General features: G+C 42.1%; 1 protein-coding gene across 1 annotated transcript; it reads right to left on the bottom strand.

Annotated features, from left to right (window-relative positions):
- Positions 1–1980: 1980 nt before the first annotated feature.
- Positions 1981–22433, bottom strand: SNX18 (sorting nexin 18). Its single transcript, XM_074166503.1, has 2 exons — positions 20867–22433; positions 1981–2234 (listed from the first exon to the last, which is right to left on the bottom strand). The coding sequence occupies exons 1-2, from the start codon at positions 22431–22433 to the stop codon at positions 1981–1983; spliced, it is 1821 nt and encodes a 606-aa protein (XP_074022604.1).
- Between the last annotated feature and the right edge of the window lie 204 nt (positions 22434–22637).

The following is a 22637-nucleotide window of genomic DNA, read 5'->3' as shown; positions in this document are numbered from 1 at the left end:
AAGACATTTAATAAAACAGTATCTGGCTTAAGCAAACATAAGCCATGGAACTCAGCTCAAACCTAGCTCATCACTATCTCACATAATTAAATGACATATGGGAAGCTGGCGTATTGCTGGGAAGAGCTGTTAGGGGAAGTGGTGAGTTTTAAATGTAGAACAAGACACCATGAGGAAGATAAAGAGCAAGTCAGCCCTATGACTATGGTCCTTATTTTATGGTCAATCTTGTTGATGTTTGCAGCATTCTTTTTATAGCCTGGAAGTTTTTCCTCACTGATTGTCCTTTCTTTTACAAATACTGGTCTTTTCCTCTTCTTTATTCTGTATTTTACTTCTTTGGCTATGTACTAGAAGCACTGCCAAACACGATTTGCATGAAATAGCAATCTCCAAGCATTTGTGAATGAATCTTAAAATCAAAACTACATTCTTACATTTATTCCCCTAAAGCAGAGGTACAGGGTTAAGCTGCAGAAACTCACATGATTGAGAGAAAGAACTGCACATTTCTGCTGCATAGGTGAGGAATGATTTGTACTTAAATGTAACTGTTGCTTAACTTCCTTTTTCCAGGCTTTCACTTGTTTAAGCTATCTTTGATTAATTTCATTACAAACAAAAAAAGTAAACATTTTGCTTCCTTGGAAGGTTTTGTTATTTTTGTTTAGGAGAAAAAAAATAGGTTAAATAAAACCCCTCTTTCATACTGACCTATAAGAAGGAAATCAATCGGTAAGAAACACAGACTTCAGACTTAATTCAAGGGAAATAAGCCAGAAAACTCCTTAAAAGATAGTGTTTACGTATATATAAATGCACCCTGCTTGTCAAAAATATTTATACAAAAATTAAGACAATTGTTAATTCTTGAGTGTTACAAACATAAAAATGCCATCTGTTTTCCAAGTCAGTTCAGCCAAGACATTTTTCAGATCATTTATATTACTGAACATCCCTGAAAACTTGTAACTTAGTAAACTGATGAATCACAGTGGAGTTTCAACTCAGAACTGGCAATGTAGATGCAAGTCTGAAGTTAAACTGAATTAGCAACTGAACAATGAGCAGATCATTTCAAACTTAAAAAAAAAGTTCCAGCCATATAGCTTGTATTCATATCCCCTTGACATATGTCATTTTTATTAGGCTAGCTCTTCAAATTTACACTCACAGTAATGCTGTATACTAAAAAAAACCACCCCTTACTGTATTATTTATTTTGGAAGGGGGATTAAGTGGTGTATTTCTGTATATGTGCTTAACATCCTAGTACATGTAACAAGTAGTCTCCATTTTCAGAGAAAGTATGAATAGATACTTTCCTTTTTATGCTCTCCTTTTTAAGCCAACATTTGTCCTAAGACAGTACTTGCTGTGCAAACTGGATGGCAGCTGATTTTTTTCCAGTCAATGTGAGGTTTCATAATCAGTTCCTGTCATAGGCATCAACCCTTCATTCATTCAATCATAAAAATGTGACTTACTAGAAAAGGAAAAATAGAGTCTAAAGGCACAGAATCACATAGCTGCTCTAGTAGGAGTCTGTAAACAGAGAATCATCTGAATTTAGGAAATCCAAATCTAGGAAAGTAAAAAGGCATCTGAAGCAGGCTTTTATCTAGCCAGCTTCCTTAAAGACCCAAAGGGTTTTGAGGTCTACAAAGTATGCACTAAAATACCATATTTCAAAAAGCAATAAGGCAAATAGTATACTTATTATTTCAAAAAAGTTACAATGGTAGTGTAGGCATACACAGTATAACTTAGTTACAATGCGTGGTACTGTTTCTACTACATAGCCCTATAACTGTTTTCCTTTCTACATAATCGGAGGTTAAACCGGGGTTCCAGGTGAACACAAAACCATCCTTGTACCACGGTCTACCGCTGGCAACAGTTCTTCAGCAGCAGCAGCATCTGCTCTGCCGCCTGGGTCACGGTCATGCTGAGGGAAGTCCGCAAATCAAAGTTCAGAGATTAAACACTGTCATACTTGTGAAGAGCTTCTTCTAGCTTTTGTGTCACTTTTTGAAAAAAGAGTATTTGCTGTTGCAAGAAATGCTGCATCTGTGATTTAAAGTCCCTCACACGAATTTTGTGGAAATGATTAATTTCTGCTAGGGTCGCAAAAGAAATAATGTTACAGCGTTCTTGAATGCCCTCAGCTTTTTGGAGCTCCATCTTCCCCTCTTCCACATGCCGCTTACTCTCCTTAACTTTGGTAAGGGCTCCTGTGCAAAGAACAAAACAAAACAGTTGAACTGTGAGAACAATGTAGACTCAACTACTGTACTTTTAACAAATGATTTAGTAGCAACAAGGATTTGCATAAGACTCATAAATGTACTTCTATGTGTGCATATAGATATGAATGAAAAGGAATAAAATAAAAGCTTTTTCATATAAAAAAAATCACAGAACAGTGAATCTTGTTTAAAAAAATCACACTTTTTAAGGCTCTAGCTTGCCAAAGTTAGTAAAACATGCCTACTTCACAATCTTAAAAATCAGATGGTGTCCTTCAGAGAATAACTGATAAATACATCAGTAGTGGGGAAAAAATTAAAGCACTAGAAAACTACTCAGATCAATTTAAGCCTACATAAACACCAGAAAAATAACCTCATTAAGAAACTGGACATTGTGAAATACCACTTCTCCAAAGCTTTATGAAACATCAAAAGGAGATCTGAATACACAAAATCTTGCCAATGCACCATTCTGCTTTTACACTTCAGATACCACAAAATTAATTATTGACTACTAGAGCATCTAAAAGTTTATTTCAAAGTTGCAGATGTCCAAGTAGACCTAACACAGTCTTGTAAGAGCCAGAAGAAAAACAGAGCAGAAGAACTGACAGTCCTCCTTCTCCAAACAGCTTATTAAAGCACACACATCCTACAAAAATGAAATATCACCCAAACCAGACCTAGCCAAAGCAGACTCATACAGGGACACAGTACTAAGATATGTCTTAAGATATTCATCTTCTTGGACTCAATTTCCCGCACAGCTATTTCTTTGCCTTAAATATTACGTACATATTTTATTCACATAACTAAAACCAATCAGACCAATACAGCTTTTATCTTCTCAGAAGGTGTTAACGATAGGACATTTTTCACATTATGATTGAGCTTAAGTTATTTGTTCCTTGGACTACTTGTAATGTCTTAGCTTTCTTTCCTTTCAGATGGCACTTCTTACTGTACACATGGCTACAGTTCACTGACAGGACGCCCTTCACGTTGCCCTGAAGAAATGCTTTTCTGTGCTCCCTGCAGTGACCCTCGCCAGCAAGCTGACAGAGGAACCTCTCTGCCTATATATTCCAGGGGGACAAGCTCCGCTCTTATCTGCTGGGGGAGCGGGTTTGTCTTCTCCTCAGCCTGAATCCACACATGTTGTAAACACCATTAAGCAGTGAAAACAGCAGTTCATCAGCAGTAATACTATCGTCCGTGCTTTCCTTCCTGTGCCTGTTTAACAAGCCATTTTGAACGCGCCTCCTCCAGCGCCGTGACACATCTCTGCAATTCAGATCTGGAGCACCACCTCATGCGTGGCCACGTCTGGGTTTGCTGCCCACACAGCAGGCTGGGGGGCAGCTGGGGAGCAGGGAAGTTCGCTGGACTTCCTTCAGGCACTTCTCCTGTCCCCCTGCCTGTGGCAGCTCATCCCCTGCCCACCTCACACCCCTCCCGCACCAGGCAGTCAGGCAGAACAGAAGGTCAAGGTACGCTCTTACTAGAAGCAAGTTAAAATATCAGATGATTTGGCAGACTTGAGGAAAAAGAGTTTGCTGCATTTTTTAAATTAAATGGGGGTTCTGTCTTGCATTATAAATAAAATCTGGAATTCCTAAAATCAGAGAAGCGTGCATGAGTTCTCCATTCAGCTTCTAACAACTTGTTAACTGGTGCAGGGAGCGGTTATAATTGCAAACACTTGAAAATACTTCCTCTGTTATCAGGGCTTCTCTACTCTTAAAATCATATTTTTCTGCTTAATTTGCATTTGGGCTGTGCTGTACGCGGCATCTCCTGTCTGCAGCCCTGGTATGAGCTCTCAGTTGTGAGCACAGTATCATAGAATGGTTAAAGTTGGAACGGACCTTATAGATCATTGAGTTCCAAGCCCTCTGCCATGGGCAGGGACACCTCCCACTAGAGCAGGTTGCTCAAAGCCCCATCCAGCCTGGCCTTGAACACTCCTCTGGGCAACCTGCTCCAGTGTCCCACCACCCTCACAGTAAAGAATTTCTTCCTAATATCTAACCCAAATCTCCCGTCTTTCAGTTTAAAACTGTTACCCCTCGCCCTATCACTACATAGCCCTGGTAGAGTCCCTCCCCATCTCTCCCGTAGGCCCCCTTTTAGGTACTGGAAGGCTGTCATAGGGTCTCCCTGGAGCCTTCTCTTCTTCAGGCTGGACAAGAAAAGCAATTCCCCTCCCATATGACATGCTTGCAGAAAGACCATACCAAAGATTTTCCTTTTTTTTTTTTCTTTTTTTTTAAGCTGTGTCAGCAAGGTTCTTAACAAAGTAAGCATAGACCTCGGGCTGCACGGCCAAGGACGCTGGTCCTCAAGTGGCAGAGGCCACGCTCTGAACCCGGTGCGCTGAAGAGCCGCCTGGAGGCCAAGGGCACAGACTCTCCCCAGGGGCTGTGAGGTGGTGGCGGGGACGGCTCTACACCTTCCCACTCCCCACAGCCTGCCGGCGTGGTGGCTCAAAGTTTGGCACCAGCTGCTACAGCTGATTGACCTCATCATCTCCAGCCTGGCCCAAAAAAACACCACAAAAAACCCCTTTCCACATGCAGCGGTGCCAGCAGTGGGAACATGCCAGAAGATCTGTGTTTTCTCCTCTGAGGAGTGAGGAATCTGCAAGGTAGGGCACAATCTGAAAAATATTTATCCCCTCTTTTGCGAAAAGGACGCTTCGTTCAACAAAGAAAACCAGCCTTAGCAGAAATTTTCTCTGCATTTTGTGGGCATGGCAAGATTCCATGCGCGGCTGCAAAAAAATGAAATTTGGGACTTACTGGAAGCCAGATGGAGCTGGTTAAATAAACATGACAACTCTTCAGTTGTGATGTGGGAAACAGCATTAGATGTTATTTCTAGAATGACCAAACTGTAAGAAAAATACTGAAAATACTGAAAAATACTGACATTTACAGCATCAGCAGCTGAAAGCATCACTAAATTCTGGAGCATGTATAATCTTCAAATTATCTTACATCAATAAAAAGCATACATTAGGAACACTAAAGCCCTCCAGACTAGACATATTACACATTATGCATTTTTGACATGAAAAAAAGAAAAAGGGAGGTTTATAATCAGGAAAAGGAATCCAAGGGGAAAACTTGCAACCTTTAACACTGCTTTATTAATGCATATGGATTCATACAGGTCCTATAGTGGAATTTCCTTCAAAACCTAGACAGACTAGAATACATCAGTAATATGTGACAAAGGCTTACACATATGCTTAAATACAAACGTGCTTTGTTTTTTGAAGTGCCTTTAAATGAAGTGTTGAATTATTAGTAAAACAATCTTAAAATAACTCAACAGAGGCAAACTTTTAGCTTATTTTAGGACAAAGAACTTCCCCCAAACACACAGAAAAAAAGCCCATGTGCTTTATTTTAAAAAGAAAACGAACATTTGTTCTAAAATGCCATTTTTAATTTGTTCGGCATCTACTGAAGTTTGCAAGACTTAGTTTAGTAAATCTTAGAAAAAAGTGTTGTTAGTTTGCGTGACTTTGCAAGCAGCTTTACTCACAACAACACACCACATTTCATCCTAAATTTTCTCCAGACACTTCTCCATAGTCTACAGCCCTTGTATTTTAATCTACATGAGCAAAACCCAGAGCAGGAGCAGAGATTCATTGATGTCGAGGGTACAGCAATCCACGCAGGTTTCTAATGGTGAAAGGGGGGAGGAGGACAGGGTGAGGGAATTGGGGAGCAGAGGGCAGACCCTTGTGCGCATCCCTGCTTGAAAACAGGGGTCTTGCTCAGAGATGCCCGACTAGGGGATGGGTCCTAGTGCCTCCCTATGCAACTCCTAATCCATCTCACCCCAGGCTGTTCACCGTGAACTCCCCCACCTCCATCCTCACCAGTCTATCCATTGCCCTCAGCACCTAATCCAGCACCTCCCAGCTCCTGCTGCCAGCCCCACAGGCTGTTGAGGCTGAGCAAGCCCCTCCAGTTGAAGTACACCTGCAGAAAGATCTCCTGGTATCTGAATTTAATGATGTGAACATCTAGTATTGGCCTTGACAACCCAAAAAAGCGAGATGCATTTAAAAAACAAAAGCAGAATTATGGCAGCCCTAGAAAAGGCTAACACACATTTTAGGGAAAAGAAACAGAAGGAGCCACATCCTAATGCATATTAGCTCAAGGAAGCCTCCTGCTGAATACACGTCTAGGATAAATATCCGCTAATGCACTGCTCCCTGAGGGATGTAATACATAAAAATAAATGCTTGGGGTATTTTAGCTCCAGCTCCACAGATTCTGTAAAGTCCTGCCCACGCCTTTAAAGCTTCTGGTCCCATGAAAAGACCTTCTGTCAAGAGATCGTGTTCCAGTGATCAGGACTAGCTTTCAAACAGTGAAGAGGGCCCGCATCACAGATGCTGCAAAAAAGCTGTGCTACATCTATTTCTGTTCTTAAAGGTGGGGAAAAGCAGATGTGAATGCTGATATTAAACAGACAGTGGTGCTCACCAAATGCTGCTAAGGGCTTAAGAGAAACTCACAGGTGCCAGTACTTGTTTTGAAGTGTGAGATTAGACAACACAATATAAACACATTTATAGCAATGTGCTAGCAGCCAAGAAGACAGAGACAACGTAAAATTCCTGCTAGAATTAAATACTTCCAAGCTGTAAAACACACAATACAAACAGCAACTCAAATGGGTGCTGAGGAGTTACCAGGAAAAAAAAAAAGAAGTGTATTGAGTCAGCAAGCTGCCCAGGCAAACATAAGGTTGCAATAAGGCAGGAAGAATCATATATCATATACTCTAAGAGACACGTACATATATATATATTCAGGAAAATTAAATAAAAAAGGAAGAATTCCTGAACCTGAGAGCACTCAGATTTGGGTCAAACAACATATTTTCACATCACCTGCAGTTTTATTATACTAACAAATTCTTTGAGATTGTGTGAAGAGTCAACTAAGGGTGGGTTTCAGTCTGTGCTTGAAATTGTACTCACTTTCTCTCCACACTCTGCATATACACATATATGTCTGCATATACACATATAAACCAATGCTGATGCACGTGTCTCCAAGCTCTTCAACTGCATGGTACTATCAGTCTACCAGCAGCCAGCCCTACACTGGTTCCTCATGCTTAGTACACACAACACAAGTCCAAGCTGAAGCCTGCAACATGACCAGAAGGCAAAAGTTTTGGGGCTCTGCTTATAAAGACTGCAATCAGGACTGTTCTTCACTCAACTCCTTTGTCTCACCTGAAGCCAGGTCTGCCCTGCGCCTGCCAGCACAGGTCGTCAGGAACTGAAGAAGAGCAGTTCCTGCTAAGGGTGTGCCATCTTCCCACTGCCTCACTTCCAGCTCTTCTCAAAGTACCCAAGCATCAGCTTTCAAGTGTAGCATATAGCAGTCAGGAGTGAAATGTCATCCATGTCTCAAGCCACTAGTCCAACAAAGACAAGCTGAGAGAAAGGGAATTCTTCCTTTTTGCTCTGTATCTGCACAGTGCTTACTACAGTGGGCATCTGTTTCACGGCTGGGCTTGCTCGGTTCTTAAAAAACACAAGCAGTAATTCCTGATACTGTTCATAAAGGTATGACCATTTCAAAAAAATCATTTCCGTGGCAGCAATGATTTAACTGCATACAGCAGTACTGCATATGGGATGAAACACAAAGAAGCTTCGGCTCAACATAGCTAGAATACAGCACTCTGCATACGGCACTGCGTACACACAGTGTTAAGTACCTGTTGAAATCAGGGAGGTCTGCAATTCACAGTCACTCTCAGGAATGTGTAACATCCATTAAGTCACCAATACATCAGTGTCTTCAGTATGTTGCTCCAACATACTGAACTTAAAAATTCACCCAGCTTGTTGGAATCAGTAAGTTAATTTTTTAGATCCTATAATTCTAATGCCTTTATCACTGCAGTTACTAAAATATTTCTTTCACTTCAGTGATGAATTATGCTAAACCAGAGCAAATAGATTTCTTTATCTAGTTATGAGATAACAGTTCACATACACGTCTGTTATGATTTCTACAGCACTCTTCCTTTCAGCAAATACCCATGTTCTTGTTACTCTACTTTATGCCCTGAGTTAAGGAATTATTGCAAAACAACTCCAAAGGGAATGAAAGAAAACATAAGAGACAAAGAAGTTAACCCTGTGGTTCTTTGTAACTTACAAAGAATGTTATTTTCTAAAATACATTTTAAATGGAGCTGGGGGAGGGAGAGCGAAGCAGTGAGCTGTGTGCCAGCCCAACAGTATGTACTGCTCCTCACATGGTGGCTCTTCACCCTTCCCCAGCTGGCTCCGACGCTGCCAGGAGGGAGGTGAGTGCGGGCCAGGACACCACCAGGGCTGCTGGTTGTGCTGCTGGTCGTGCTGCAGGTGAGAAGCATTAACTGTTCCAAGGAACAAAAATGGGGCACCTGGCCCCCAACTCCTCCAACCACAAATCTGTACTTATTCTACTTGTAGACCCTATTCGTAAATGATACTGAAAAGGACAACAGCCACGAAAATGGCAAAATGCAAAAAGCCCTGAGGAAGGTGATCATTCTGGCCTTGATACCAGTGGTAACTGTGGCAAAATCAGAGTGCCAGACTCTTGGCCACTGCCTTTGAGAAGTCCCCTGGGCAACAGGCTTTGGTGCGACAGCAAGACCTTGTGTCTAAATCCAAAGGCTCCTCTGAGAAATGGCTCCCCCATGGGGAAGGACAGCTGGGGCCAGAAAACAGAGATCTTCAAAGAAACTCACAAGTTTGACAAAGAAAATCTCTCAGCAGTTGCACCTCAGAAATCTTGTGAATATATAATGACCCAGGCAATAAACAATTTTTCAACTTTCTACTATCAGCAAGCTACAAAGTAAAACGTGGTGCATTACTTACCAGAAAGTAAAACAACTAAAATTTCCATGACTCAACTGTCCATCATATTAAATGGTCTAACAGTAGGCATGATGTGTCCTTCAAAGCAGGCTATTGAAGGGAGAGCTTCGAACTACTCTAACAACTCTCTTTGCTTTACTTTTATTACAACACACTCTTCTAATATGAGACACCACCTCTGAAAGGGAGAAAACAATATATTCATTGTGTTCCTTTTGTCAAAGGATGCAAACACAGAAAATGTAACTAGAAATATGTTTTCTTTTTCCTTACCTAATGATGAGATTATTTAGCTACAGCTCTTTGTTTAAGGATTTGAAAAGGCAAATCCTGGGGAGCCCACATGCATGTAGCACAGTTTGGATTTACCCTTCTTCTGAAAGAAACAACTGTGGAGGAAACGCCACCTTCTCTAATCCTGCAGACGGCTGCCAGAACGAGCCTGTCTACATGGCCATCCCATTTACACCAGATCTAGCAAAGATGTTGTTAGGGGATGACTCAAATGACTAATCCAATAAAAAACTGGATTTGCTCTGGAGGGAAGGGAGGCTGTGGCTTAGTTTTATCAATGGTTTAGCTATGTGATCCAGCTCAGCCCGGGGCTACACAATCATTAGCTCCAACACAAGGGAAGTTGCAGAAGCACTGCACCAGATTCCATATAACGTGAAATCCTACTCTGACAAAAGCCCCCCAAATTTCCTCTCTCAATTCAAAGTGAAACAATGAAACTGTGTCTAGCAGAACAGAGATTTTACTACGTTGACAGATTGTTTAAGAACACTGAGCACAGATTAACAAAAGAAGCCTACATTAAGATTCTGCAAATTCTTTACATTTTCTGGCCCAGATTCAGAATGGAAAGCAGCATAATGGGAATTTGCCTGAAATTAAAACCAGAAGACTTCTCCAGTAGAGACTGAACTGTATAAAAGAAACGTCAGAGGGAAAAAGTGCCATTACAGTAATTAATATAGGAACAACTTGCTACTTTGAAAAATGGTTTTGCAGTTTTAAACAGAAAAAGGCAAGTGATCTCCAACATCACAGGCGAAACAATGAAGTCACTTGTTCTTTCTGAAAGTGCCAATACAATAGTTTTCAAAAACAGTCTTTCTAATTCAAATATTATATTCTTATCCTTAAGGGCACAAAACTACTACAACTGAGTTCTATTTTCCATAATGAATGTTAGAAATACAAAAATAAAATATATCAAATTGTGATTACTTTAGTAGTACAAGGGGGTTTTGTATAGGTACATAGAAATGGCTATAATGCTTTTAGAAACTGCAGCCTAACAATAGTTAAAAAAGTGAGGTTTATTTTTTATTATTTTGTTGCCCATTGCTCAAAAAACCACAGAATAAAATAATACTATCCTATAAGTCTAGATTCATAAAGTAAAGTATTCTGCTAACATCTAGGTTAACATTGACTGACTGCAAAATTAGTAATCTCAGACAGAATTATTTGTGCTTCCAGTTTACCCTGCTGCAAAGCTCAGTGAAAGCTGGCACCCAGAGATGCATTCTTCAGTTCAAAACAAAATCACTTCCTAATCCATACAATTCAGAGACACACAAAAATAAAACAGTCTTTGCTAGAGATTTCAGGAACTTGATTAATTCTAATCTCATCTGGTGGTTTTAACATATACATTGATTTAATTAACATATAACCGATTAACGATGGTGTTAGAATGCACAAACATCACTCTATTTTAAAGACCTACCAGGGTTAACAGATACTATACATGTCTAATCGATCTTTTTTTTTTTCATTTATTTTAAATAATGTAATATTTAAGACCCAATTAGACTCATTGTGCATACATCTGCCAGTTGGTGTACACACACATAGGAAGAGCATACATGGGCAATTTATTTATCCAAATCTACAAGGACTGTGATCACACCTGCACATGTTTAGAGTCTCCAACATGCTCATGCTACTGAAAAACATCTAAATTATCACATCGGCTATGTGCATTTCCTTTCCAGAGTCCTCCAGAGGAATCTACAAGCTTTGGTGTGCAGCCTCTCTGGTACGACTGTTTTGCTGGGCCATGCTACACCCTATCCCTGTACAAGCAACAAGCTGTAGTTTGCCCTTGAAACAGTTGATAATACAGGGTGAGCAAGATGGCAAAATAAATGGAAGAAACATTGCAGAATTATCAGTTTATTGCATGTCTTGCCCTGTGTAACTCCACTAAGCAAACAAAAAAAGCCCATATTGCTAGGTAACCGCATGTAAAAACTGTGCAAAATCGGATAGAAGTTTTCCATTCAAATCTTGAATGTAGTGACTTTAAAACTAAAGTATCTTCAGCTGTATTGAACACAGTGTTTTAAGCAAACAGATGACATTATTTCAGCCACTGAAGCATGTTTACCCTGTGTTCATGAGTAGTTCTGACTTTATAGGTATCTACAGTGATGTCTGAAAGGAGGCCTGTCAGAAATAATTTGATCTTAAGATCCAGCTAAATTGTGTATATTGCTTTCCTTTATCACAGACGCACGGGTCTGCACCACAGCCGGACAGCCAAACACTAGGTAAGGCTGATTTTGCCCAATTCTAAGGCAGTCTATAGTTTTTGGCACTCACATGTACCATTTAAGGAGGTTTTTTTTGGTGTGGCTTCAGCTGACGCTGCAGCCTGCGGGGGACCGAAAGGAGTGAAACTTAAACTAGGCCTGTCATTGGAAACACAGTGCATTTCCCTTTAGAAAGCCAGTCATGTTTTTCAAGGTGGATACACTTGAAAATTTAAGCAATCGCCATTTGCAGAAGTATCAAGATCAAACCTTTCAGTGACTTTAAGTACTTCTCACTAGCTTACATCTAAATGGGGCATCAAGCAGGCGTTTAAGATGAATCTCTTTTTTTCCAGAATTTAAATTGGTCTGTTACAGTTCAGTTGTCACAGGTTCTGAACACTAGTCTTCCCAGTTACGATGCTAAGAACAGGTACTTTTCGGTTGGAATGATGCTACAGACTCTTTACCAGCTTTTGTAAATGCCCCGTTCATAATGCTGACTTCAAGACAGCAACCTAAATCAGGAATGATGCTGTGCATGTGTGATATAAATTAATTTTCAGTAAAACCGGTGTCTTGGTTTGAGCAACACAGGACTAATTTCTCTTTCAGTGATTTTGCTTTCTGGTAAGGTCTCTTCTAATGCTTGGGAAAACTGCATTTTTTAGAAGACTCTAGTGTCTGAACGTTTTAAAAATATTTACTTTGTAGCCAGCTACGGTATGTGGGATTCAAGGTCTCCCTGTTTTCGAGCCTTGCCAGGTGCAGGGATGAGGAGGAGCAAGACCCAGGCACTAGGTCCAAGCTGGGCAACAGGATTATTTCATACCATGAACGTCACATTCAATATAAATTAGAAAGTTTGCTGAGGAGTTTTTCTCTTGTCCTTGATGGCGGCAAGAACTCCTTGTCCCGGTGCCAGACCCCTGAGCCCTTCCCTTCCTCCCAAAGCCGCAGCGCTGGCAGTGTCCAACACTTGCTGTCCATGGCCGGGAGCGCAGAGCTCCCTGCTGATAGAATGGGCTGAATATAACCCTTGTGTATTTTATATTGGTGTTGGGATCAATACTGGTTCTTTAGCGTTACTAATGTTAATTATTTAGTCTTATTCTATTAAATCTGTTTATATTTCAACCCTTGGGTTTCCTTGGTTTTTTTCCCCAGCTTCCCTTCTTGGGTTGGGAAGGGTCATCGGGTAAGAGAATATTTGTCTGAAGGACAATAAACTGTTGTGGGCTCTTCAAACCGTAACAACTGGTTAACAGCATATGGGCAGAAACGTATCCCCTGGATCTGCAGAAGATGAATATAAGTCATGGCCAAAATGGATGTAAGCATCATTATATTAAATGGTAAGTTTTTGGAAGACTCATGGGATGTGGGCAGACAGTAGAAGACAGGTGACACTGCACATCGATATTCATATACCGTTACTGAGAGAGCAAGTATAAGTGCAGGTTCCACTGACTCTTACATCCCATCTTTATTGGGGTGCTATGAAAGACCTGCTTTTGGATGTTGCTCTCTGTAAAGGCTGAAGGGAAGCAAAGAGCGAGCACAGTTTATGGTCTTCGCTTGTCCACCATCATCTGCTGAGCTCCACTACCATCCCAAGATGAGCACATGCAACATGCATAGACCATTTCACATAAATTCATATGAAAAGAGTCAAGATCCAAATGAAATGCAGATACTGCTCCACTTTTTCACTAGTACCCTTTAAAAGCTAGAAATATGAATGCTGCAGTATGTCTGTAAGGACAAAAAGTAGTAGACTCCTTGTTGCAGCACAAATATGCAAGGCAAATCATTAATGTAATCAATTAAAATATATTATACAATAAAAAAGCAGAACATGGAAACATTATAATATAATGTTATATTCATATTATACAAAAGAAATCCTATACATTAGATATTGTTAAATTACGTTAATTAATTTAAAATCACAAATAGGTAATTTTAATAAATTGATTAATATATTACTATAGTACATATTACAATATAAAGAGAATATTGTAGCTTTATAAAGGCAGAAGAGAATTGTCTGCCTTTTTAGGAGGAAGGGATCTGCTGCTTTGAGTTTGGGCTTATATAAAACCGCAAGTAGATTGAAAATGTAGTGTCATTATAATGATCTTTCGTAAAATGGATCTTTCTTCAGTATGCTTCCGATTAGCCAGCATAGCTATTCATGCATATAAAGATTCAAATCTGTAAACCTGAAAAAACTAGAATAGCAAGCTGCTTTTTACTACAGGACAAAATGGCAATGTAAGCTCCCAATCACAGCATGAATCTGCTTTCCACATTGTTATGAAAGAACTGCACGTAGGCATAAAAAGGGTAGCTCAGTTCATTACAGAAGTTGTCCACCCGTGATGTGTACCTACCTACAATAAAGGCTGAAACCATCACACTTCTTCCTGCTCTGCTACAGTAACAACCCGAAGTTACTGACAAGAACTGAACACATTATTTAAGTGTATATATTCTGCCACTGATTTAATGAGATTCCACTCCAAAATTTAAAACACACTTTTCACTAGGTTTTTTTTTTAATTTTATTTAAATCCTCATGGCCTTCATGCACGATATAAACAAGATTGTGCAGACAGCGTTTGCCATTTGTTTGCTCTAGTCTGCTGATAAGACTCATGTTTTGGGGGCTAAGCCAAATGTGATTTCATTTTTTTAATTGGAATTTTCAAATTCTGTCCTAGGGAACTTAAAATAAGTAGTGAACCAGCTGGATGAGTTTATACAATCTCCACATATTAAGCTGGCATTTTAACTGTTCAAACAAAGTCTAACAATGAAGTCATGGAAAGGCTGAAACATGTCCTTGTTTCAAAGGTGACTTGCAAAATAAAAAAAATCATCCGGCTTGTTTGTTTTTGATAATGTGCTTACGAAGACTTGGAAGAGCTCTGGGAGCTACTTCCATTTTTAGTCTACCAATTCTTGTCTCCCCTGTTTCGATGGAAGTCCTTTAACAAGACCTGGAGCTTTCCCAGCTGCAAGTGAACCATCTTGCTATCTTGATCCTTCATAAGCTTCAAGCTGAAAAGGTATTTCAAAGTCTTTGAAATAAAATTACGTCCTCTTTCTACAATATAATTTTAAATTCTTCAATGTCTGCACTGTCCCACTACGCTCTGGCTTCCCACAAGGTTTTCCCAGTAGACAGGGCCTTAATGCCTGCGGTGGGCAAGTACCTGTAAGAGCAGAACAAGTGACAATGCACCGCCTGCAGTCAAACCTACAACGTGTGAGCTCTGATCAGAACTTCTCCAGCCTGCTGGGACCAAGTGGGCTGTCTGGATAGATTTTCTGGAGTGCAGCAATGCATGCAGTCTCTCCCACAGCAGGAACAGTTATACCCTTCCTCTGCTACCAGCTGGTTTTGAAAAAAAATCACTGGTGCTTTTATCAGCTATGAAATGTCTCTCTGTCAAACGCATACGATACCAGGCTAACAGGTTTCAGAAGGCAATAGGAAAGAGAAAGACATTGTGACTGCATGGATTTTGCTCTCTGGGAAAGCTAAGGTAAGACGAGATCGCAGGCAGAGTGGAAAAGAAAAGATAAAAAAATCATACTTTAAAATGACTCGTACATCTTTTAGACAGACAAGGCATAGAAGCCCATTTTTCTCTTTCTGTTTAATCATCTTCAAGTAAGGCTATTGTGCAATTTTAGTGTTGTTTATTGCTGTCCTCTGATTTTACACACAACAAGAAATTACACACAAGCTGTAATTTTACACAGTTTCTAAATGTGAAGATTCCTTCACATTTTAGCCATCTAAAAGTCTCAGTTTTCTTCAAGTTACCTTCGAATACTGGGAGGCAATACTGGGTGATTCAGCAGCAAGCAGGCAATGATACTTCGTCACTCTCACAGCAACGGGGAGGCTAACAGGGCAAAAAACACAAGCCTTCCTGGAGCAACCCATCCTTTCTCATCAAAGGCCTTAAACAGATGAGACATCGGTACCCATCTCTTTTTACTGTTGTAAGGGTCATCTGGCTAGGATTACATGCCCAGCTCTTAGCCAGGAGCTACCTAAGTTGAACCCCACGCAATGTGTATGTATCTGAGGGACAGGGGGAGGAAAGGTGGATAAAAGGGAAAACAGGGATGGGAAAACCATGTCTGTACAACAAATTTAAGAGGTCAGAAAGTAAGCAAGAGAGAAAAGCACTACTTTTACAGTGTGATATACAATTTTAGGTGTGAATTTTGACCAGTATGATTTACTATTGAACACACATACCTTTCCTTCCCCCTGAAAAAAAAAAAAAAATAAAATGCTGAAAATGTTCCAGGTTTCAGTGCTGTTTGGGTTTTTTGATACTTGAAATTTTGACGCATTTCCAGCTGGAATGTTTTTTCACCTATAATTTTGTAAGATATTCAAAAAAACACACCCAGCACATTCTTCAAAGCCAACGTCTAGAATTAAGTCTGCTTCTGGTAAATTAGACCATTTGCCCTATTTCACTTTTCACAAACAGTGATCAAGCAGCAAAAAGGTTATTCAGGTTTTTTTTTTTTTAAATAATTCTCTTGAATCTTGGCACACAGAGGAAACAGTACTGCTGCCTACATCTTCGAAAATATTTAGCCCGCGTTCTCAAATCTGTTTGCAAAAATCGTAAACAAAAGTTTGTCTAGCATTAACATCATAATGTTAAGAGAAAGGAGAGATCTGGTAAGCAGAGACAAAACAGCAAGTTCATATTTCTTCCACTTTCAGGAACCACAAGAGGCCAAATATAGTAATTCCTCCAACAAAACTTGAAAGAAAGAAATCCGACACCCCATAACTTGTGTACTCTCACCAAGCAAATATGAAGACAAGATAGTCAGACCAGCATGAGCTCCAGTACTAGCATACACTATCTCAAATTCCCACATGTGCATAAATTTTCTGAACCTGAACTTGCACAGGCCTGCAGAAAGCATTTATGTTGAAGATTACTGAAGTCAAAAGATCTTACCAGTTGAGTGAAGCTCTAGCAATTAAAATTTAGGAATTATTTTGCCAAGAATGCCTAGGGAATTTCCACAAGTAGACCTTAGAAACAGCGAAAAGAAGACATTATCCATTACAAAATCCATTACAAATGAAGTTGGGAGGCTGCTTTTCTTCTCAAAATTAAAGCAACTGAATTTAATATTTCTTGAAAGATACATGTTCTGCAAAAGAAAACTACAGAAGTGTAGCTTAGTTTTTGACCCTACCAAACATAATATTCCTCTTCTACAAATGTTTTGCCAGAGGCTAAAGAGAACTGAGTGCAAGTTTATCTGTTTAACATATTTGGATCGTCCACTCCAAAAAGCACAGTTATGCACAGGAATACTTCCACGCAAGCACTTTACAAGCATTTACCTATGAGGGGGTTAAGGGCTAGATTCACATAAGCATTTGCTTAGATGGTCAAGACCAAGACACCACTCTGCCATCTACCCTAACAGGTGTCAGTTTTCCCCTAACTGCTTAGTTTTCCAAATAACACCTATAAAAAAAGTAGTTTGTAAGGGATATATGCCTTGGGGCTGCTAAGCTCTTTGCCAGCCTCAGTGGGACCCTCAAACCAAACACTTCCAGATGGAAACACAAGGTTTCCAACTCAACATGTTCTTCAATGTAGGGCTCAATTCAATGAATCTTCAGACCTGGACTGGAGAACACATGAAACCAGGTAAGATCTCTCACAAGGCACTGACAAGTTGATCCTCAACTGGCATGTGGGACAGAAAAGTTCAAATCCTTCCTCTGTCTCCTCTGGAGCAAGAATTTAACTTTTCCTTCACTCACAGAAAATGCCTTAAACACTGGGTGCTCAAGATGAAGAGGCAGAGGGAAAGGAATCTTTTAAAATCTCCTATTGAAGCTATTGCCATTTCATAAAATATATACAATATTAATAAGATAATAAACAGCTTGAAAATACTCCCACAGTCCATTGGTTCACACATTTTACGCAAGTGACAAAAATGACAATCCCTTTCTGCACACTCCAGGTCATATATGATGTCCTCAGCACAGGAGGCAGAAAGACCTGGACCCCAGAGCAATTAAAAGCACAACAGTTAACACATTTTCCTGCTGATACACAGACAAAGCAGCAGTGGGGCTTACACGGCTTTGGTTCATAATTCTAGGAGAAAAGACAAAGTTCAAATGGAGAGAAATTTTTGTCTCTGACTTACAGATTCTCTTTTTGCAGAAGTTGCAAAAAGGATTAAAAAAAACCCCAGACATGCAGACTTCTCAGTCCACACCACAAAACACACTTCCGATTCACATTCAGCAGCTGTCCAACTATCTGCAGTAGAGCAAACCCATAACAGGACAATGCAGTTGAATATTCCAACCACAGATACGGGCATGTTTTGGGCACAGCTGTCTTCATTTTTCAGTCCTTCCCTGGTCTAGGGGAATACAGAAATGGAGTCTAGAGGAAGTCTTGGTTTTTATCCCAAGTGGACAATATATTTGCACTATGTAGAAAACAAAGAAGTACTCCTAACTTCAGACTTCATCTTCTTAACCGCACGGCCATCAATCACGCTGCTGTTTCTACCACTTCCAAGGGCACTTTGGGGTCATTTTACTGCACAAATAAGTTGTACACTAGAAAATAAAACACTTGAAGAAAGACACGTCAACTCTATGTTTCAGATGACCTATTATCACCAACAGATATTTGTTTAGTCTATACAGACAATAATAACTCTTAAAACTGGCAACTATCCCAGACAGTAAATTTAAAAGAAAGCTCTTATGTTGTAAGAACACCGAACAGTTAATATTTTCATCTGAAGGTTACAATCTGGAATTGCAAAGTTGTACCTTGTTTCAAGTAACTCTTAAGAGTAATAAAGCAACAATATACTGGGTGTGAAAAACATCTTCCTCTCCGTTTTCCTCCAGTCTGCTTGTTTTGTAACAGGGATGATGACAACAAACGCGTAACTCAGTTCTAACTATGTTTCTGTCATGAATATGGACACTCAATAGACCAACCTCTCGAGCCCATGCCATTTTCTGATGGCAAGTATGTACCAGGGATAATACTGCGCTGAAGGCAGTGTGTGAGTCCACAGGTGCTGAAGTAGTAACACCTGCACGCAGAGCGGCTGTAGGTTTCTCCAACCAGCTCCAGGACAGTGCTCTGGCACAGAGTCAGCTCTACACACGTCATGCTCGTGCACCGCTCTAGTGGAAGCTGATTTAGATGAACTTTCCCCAGTTCAGCAAGGCAAACATAATCAGTAAGCACAAATTCAAACAGAGCTATAAAAGAAACAGGGTTGAGTCAAGACGCATCTTATTATTCCCAATCCTCTCTTCAAAGTCTCGTCTCCAAAAATACTGCAGTGAAGAACTCTACATAGCCTTAAGGCTTGATGATATATTATTTAAATAGTGTATATATATATAACATATATATATACTGCTGTTTTTTTCCGCCTAATAAAAAAAAAATCTTTCCCTTAATTTTTTTCCAGAAGCTTACAGATAATCCTATTATTAGTTGACAACTCACTTTAAAATGCTCTACTCCCAAATATGAGGCATTGCCAAGGCCACCCTTCTCTCCAAATTTAAAATATTTGAAAGCTGTTATCAGAACACAATGCCACAGCAGCTAGCAAAACAACTCCAAGGTTAGACTGCACACTTCCCTTTTCTCTTCAAAATAATACTAAGACTGCTTAAGTTTCCACTCACAATTTTCAAGATTCGACAGGAGAATGGAAATCTGATTTTGATGCATGCAATTTTTATGAAAAGCTCACTTTCTTAAACCACAACAAACTGTGTACTTCATACCAACTCTGTTTCCTCAGATTTTCCCAGCAATAATGCAAACCTCCCGGAAGCCTGCCTTTTAGATCTGTTGAAAAAACTCTTCCGACTCTTTTATCATCAAACTCAAGGTACTGTTCCACACGCAAAAGCCCTGGAAATGTCACGTAAAGGCAAAAAAGACTGATTCACCGTGACTGACAATTCAAGCTCTGCCTCTTGGCACGTAGAACACTGCTTATTGATTTCCAAAATAATCTTAAATCAAGCTTATGCATTTTCTCAGGTAACTGTTACACACATCCATTTCTGCAGAGCAAATGTGATGTTTTCTTGGTCTTTTTTACAGCTCAAATCCCCACACCCCTTGATCTTTGAGCTGAAAACTACAGGTAAGGAATATAACAGCAAAAAGAATGAATGACGGGCTTGTCTTCTCACAGTGGTGAAGAATATATGAATATCATTCATTTCACAGCAGGGAAATTATCTACACGTACACAGTGCTCCAAACTTTTATCTATCTTAACAAGGGTCACTAGTTATATAGCAGATGATTCTTTCATTTTCGGAGTTTCTTTCTCTCTGACAGATCATAAAGCGCCACACAAACAGCAATCTGAACCTCAGAAGCATGTCTCACCTAGAAAGATGCTGAAAGCACAATGGGTGAGCAACATGTTTTTATGGCAATAAGGGCAAAGGATGAACAACTCCAACTAAGAACACCATGGCAAGACCATTGTTCTTACAAAGGCACCAAAAGAGTTTAATGCATGGCCAAACAGAGAAACCCCAGCAGATTGAAACATCTCATCTGACTGTCTGACACTGCAAAATGCAAACACTGCCCCGCACACCTCAAACAAGGTGGTCAATCGGAGGAGTACCTGCATCTTCAGATTACTTCATATTGTATTATCTACTATATCAGACATTTAAGATACCTAATGTACATCAAAGAGTAATAGAAGTTTTCATACCACCTGATCTCCAGGGTTCATAAACATGCCTATTAAATCTTTAAAGTATCATCAGCATAGGCAGATGCGGTTTCTTTCAGAGATACAGAGCCAAACGCAGCAACCTCTGACCAGTAAAATTCCGAAGTATGTCTAAACCTTTGGCACAGAACAAAAACTGTAATTGATGTGATTTTTGTATTTTTAGCAATAGTTTACCTGAGTAAACATGGAAAGATTTAACCCAAGGCCAGCAATCCAGACACAAAGCAAATTTAACCCCTGGCCCTACATCTGCGCATACCACTTATACCTAAAAGTTTATCATTTCAGAAAACACAGAAGGGTGTTACCTTTCTGGACATGGATGATGTCTGGAAAGTTGGCCAAATGCCCCTGATACAGCGCTAACAAATCCATCACCGGATCTAGGTCCTGCCGGGGCTGATCTGCAAAGAGGTCCCCGATGGCATCGTAGGCTTCTGCAGTGAAGGCTATGGCTTGGTTGAGGCCAGCTGAAAAGGCCTGCTGGTCCAGCTCAAACGCCTGACTGAGGCACTTAAAGGAGTGCCCCACCTTCTGGTATTCCTTCTTGAAACCAGTGACTTGTTTGCGGGCAAACTCGTTGGCTGTGTGATTAAGCTGCAGGGCGCTCTCGTCCATCTTCTTTGTGAAGGCTTTGAAGCCATCCACCTGGCTTTCCACCTCCTGCAAGTCCAGGCTGGCCCCAGGGCCCGTGGGGACACTGATAGTCAGGAAAAAGTTGGCACCCACCATCTCATCCTTCTCAGCCTTGCGCTTGCCTTGTTTCCAGGCCTTCTCATCCGTGCTGGGACAGGTGAGGAAGTGCTGGAAGGCATCGCACTGAGCCAGCACGGGGTGGCTGCACATGTGGTCCATCCACCAGGCCAGGCCTTTGCGACGTTTGGAGATGAAGTCCTCCTCGAAGCGGCCGGTGGCCTGCTTCTCCGGCAAGTGGGGCACAGAAATGACGGGGAACTTCTCGGCAAGCCGCCCATAGAGCCAGTCAAAGTGCTTGTAGCGGCGGTGCACCTGCTGCCCGGTGTGGCTGGGCACCAGCTTGTAGGCGATGTAGCTCTTCATGCCCTTGAACTTGGTCTGTTTGGTGGGGTCCTCGATGGAGCACTGGAAGGGGTAGGGGTTCTCCTGCCACTCGGGACCCCGGGGTCCCAGCACCACGCACAGCTTGTCCCCGTCCTTCACGAAGCCTGACGCTTCGCCCAGCACGAAGGCCTCTCCGCCAGACTTGACGAAGGTGGAGAAGCGGTTGAGGTTGCGGCTCACTGTGGCCGAGCTCTTGGCGCCGCCGCCGCTGCCGGGTGGGTGCGGGTGGCCGGCCGGGTGGCCGCCGCGGGAGCCCAGGGAGAGCTCGGACCGGGTGGACATGCGGTAGCGGCCTGAGGCCCCGCCGCCCGCCGCCTCGTAGTCGGGATAGGAGCTGCCCAGGGCGCCCGGCTCGTCGGCCACGGTGGAGCTGTCGTCCCAGTCGTCGTCCCAGTCATCATCGCTGCCCTGGCTGGGCTGGTAGGAGCCGCCGTAGGGCGCCGGCGGGAAGGGGAACCCGGCGGCGGCGGGGGGCAGCGGGAAGGGCTCGGGCGCCGCCGCCGGCGGGGGCTGCTGGGCCGCCGGCTTGAACGCGGCGGGGGGCGGCAGCGGCTCGAAGCCGCCGGCGGGGACGTTGGCGTAGCGTGCGGGCGGCGGCGGCTCGGCGGCGGGGGCGCGGATCACCTGCACGTAGGAGGCCGGGAAGAGGCCGCGGTCGCCGCGGCTGTTGACGCCCTCCAGCCAGCCCTCGATGTCCTGCTCGCTGCAGAGGCTCAGCACCTCGTGCTCCCGCAGCGAGATCTCCCCCGGGTTCTCCGACCTGAAGTCGTACAGCGCCCGGGCCCGCAGCGCCATGGCCACCGCCGCCGCCGCCCCCTGCGGGGGGCTCCCCGCCGCCGCGGGGCCGACGCCCCTCGCCCGCCCCTTCTACCTCCGCGCCCCGCCGGCGGCCCCGCTGCGGCGGTGGCCGGCTCCCCACGGCTCCGCTGCGCTGCGCTGCGGCGCGGGCCGGCTCCGAGTCCCGGCTTCACCCCGTCGGGCGAGGCGGGGCGCGGGGGC

The sequence above is a fragment of the Numenius arquata genome, chromosome Z (genome assembly GCF_964106895.1).
Source record: "Numenius arquata chromosome Z, bNumArq3.hap1.1, whole genome shotgun sequence".
NCBI lineage: Eukaryota > Metazoa > Chordata > Aves > Charadriiformes > Scolopacidae > Numenius > Numenius arquata.
The sequence above is the reverse complement of the archived record's forward strand: the minus strand, read 5'-3'. Positions and strand labels throughout refer to the sequence as shown.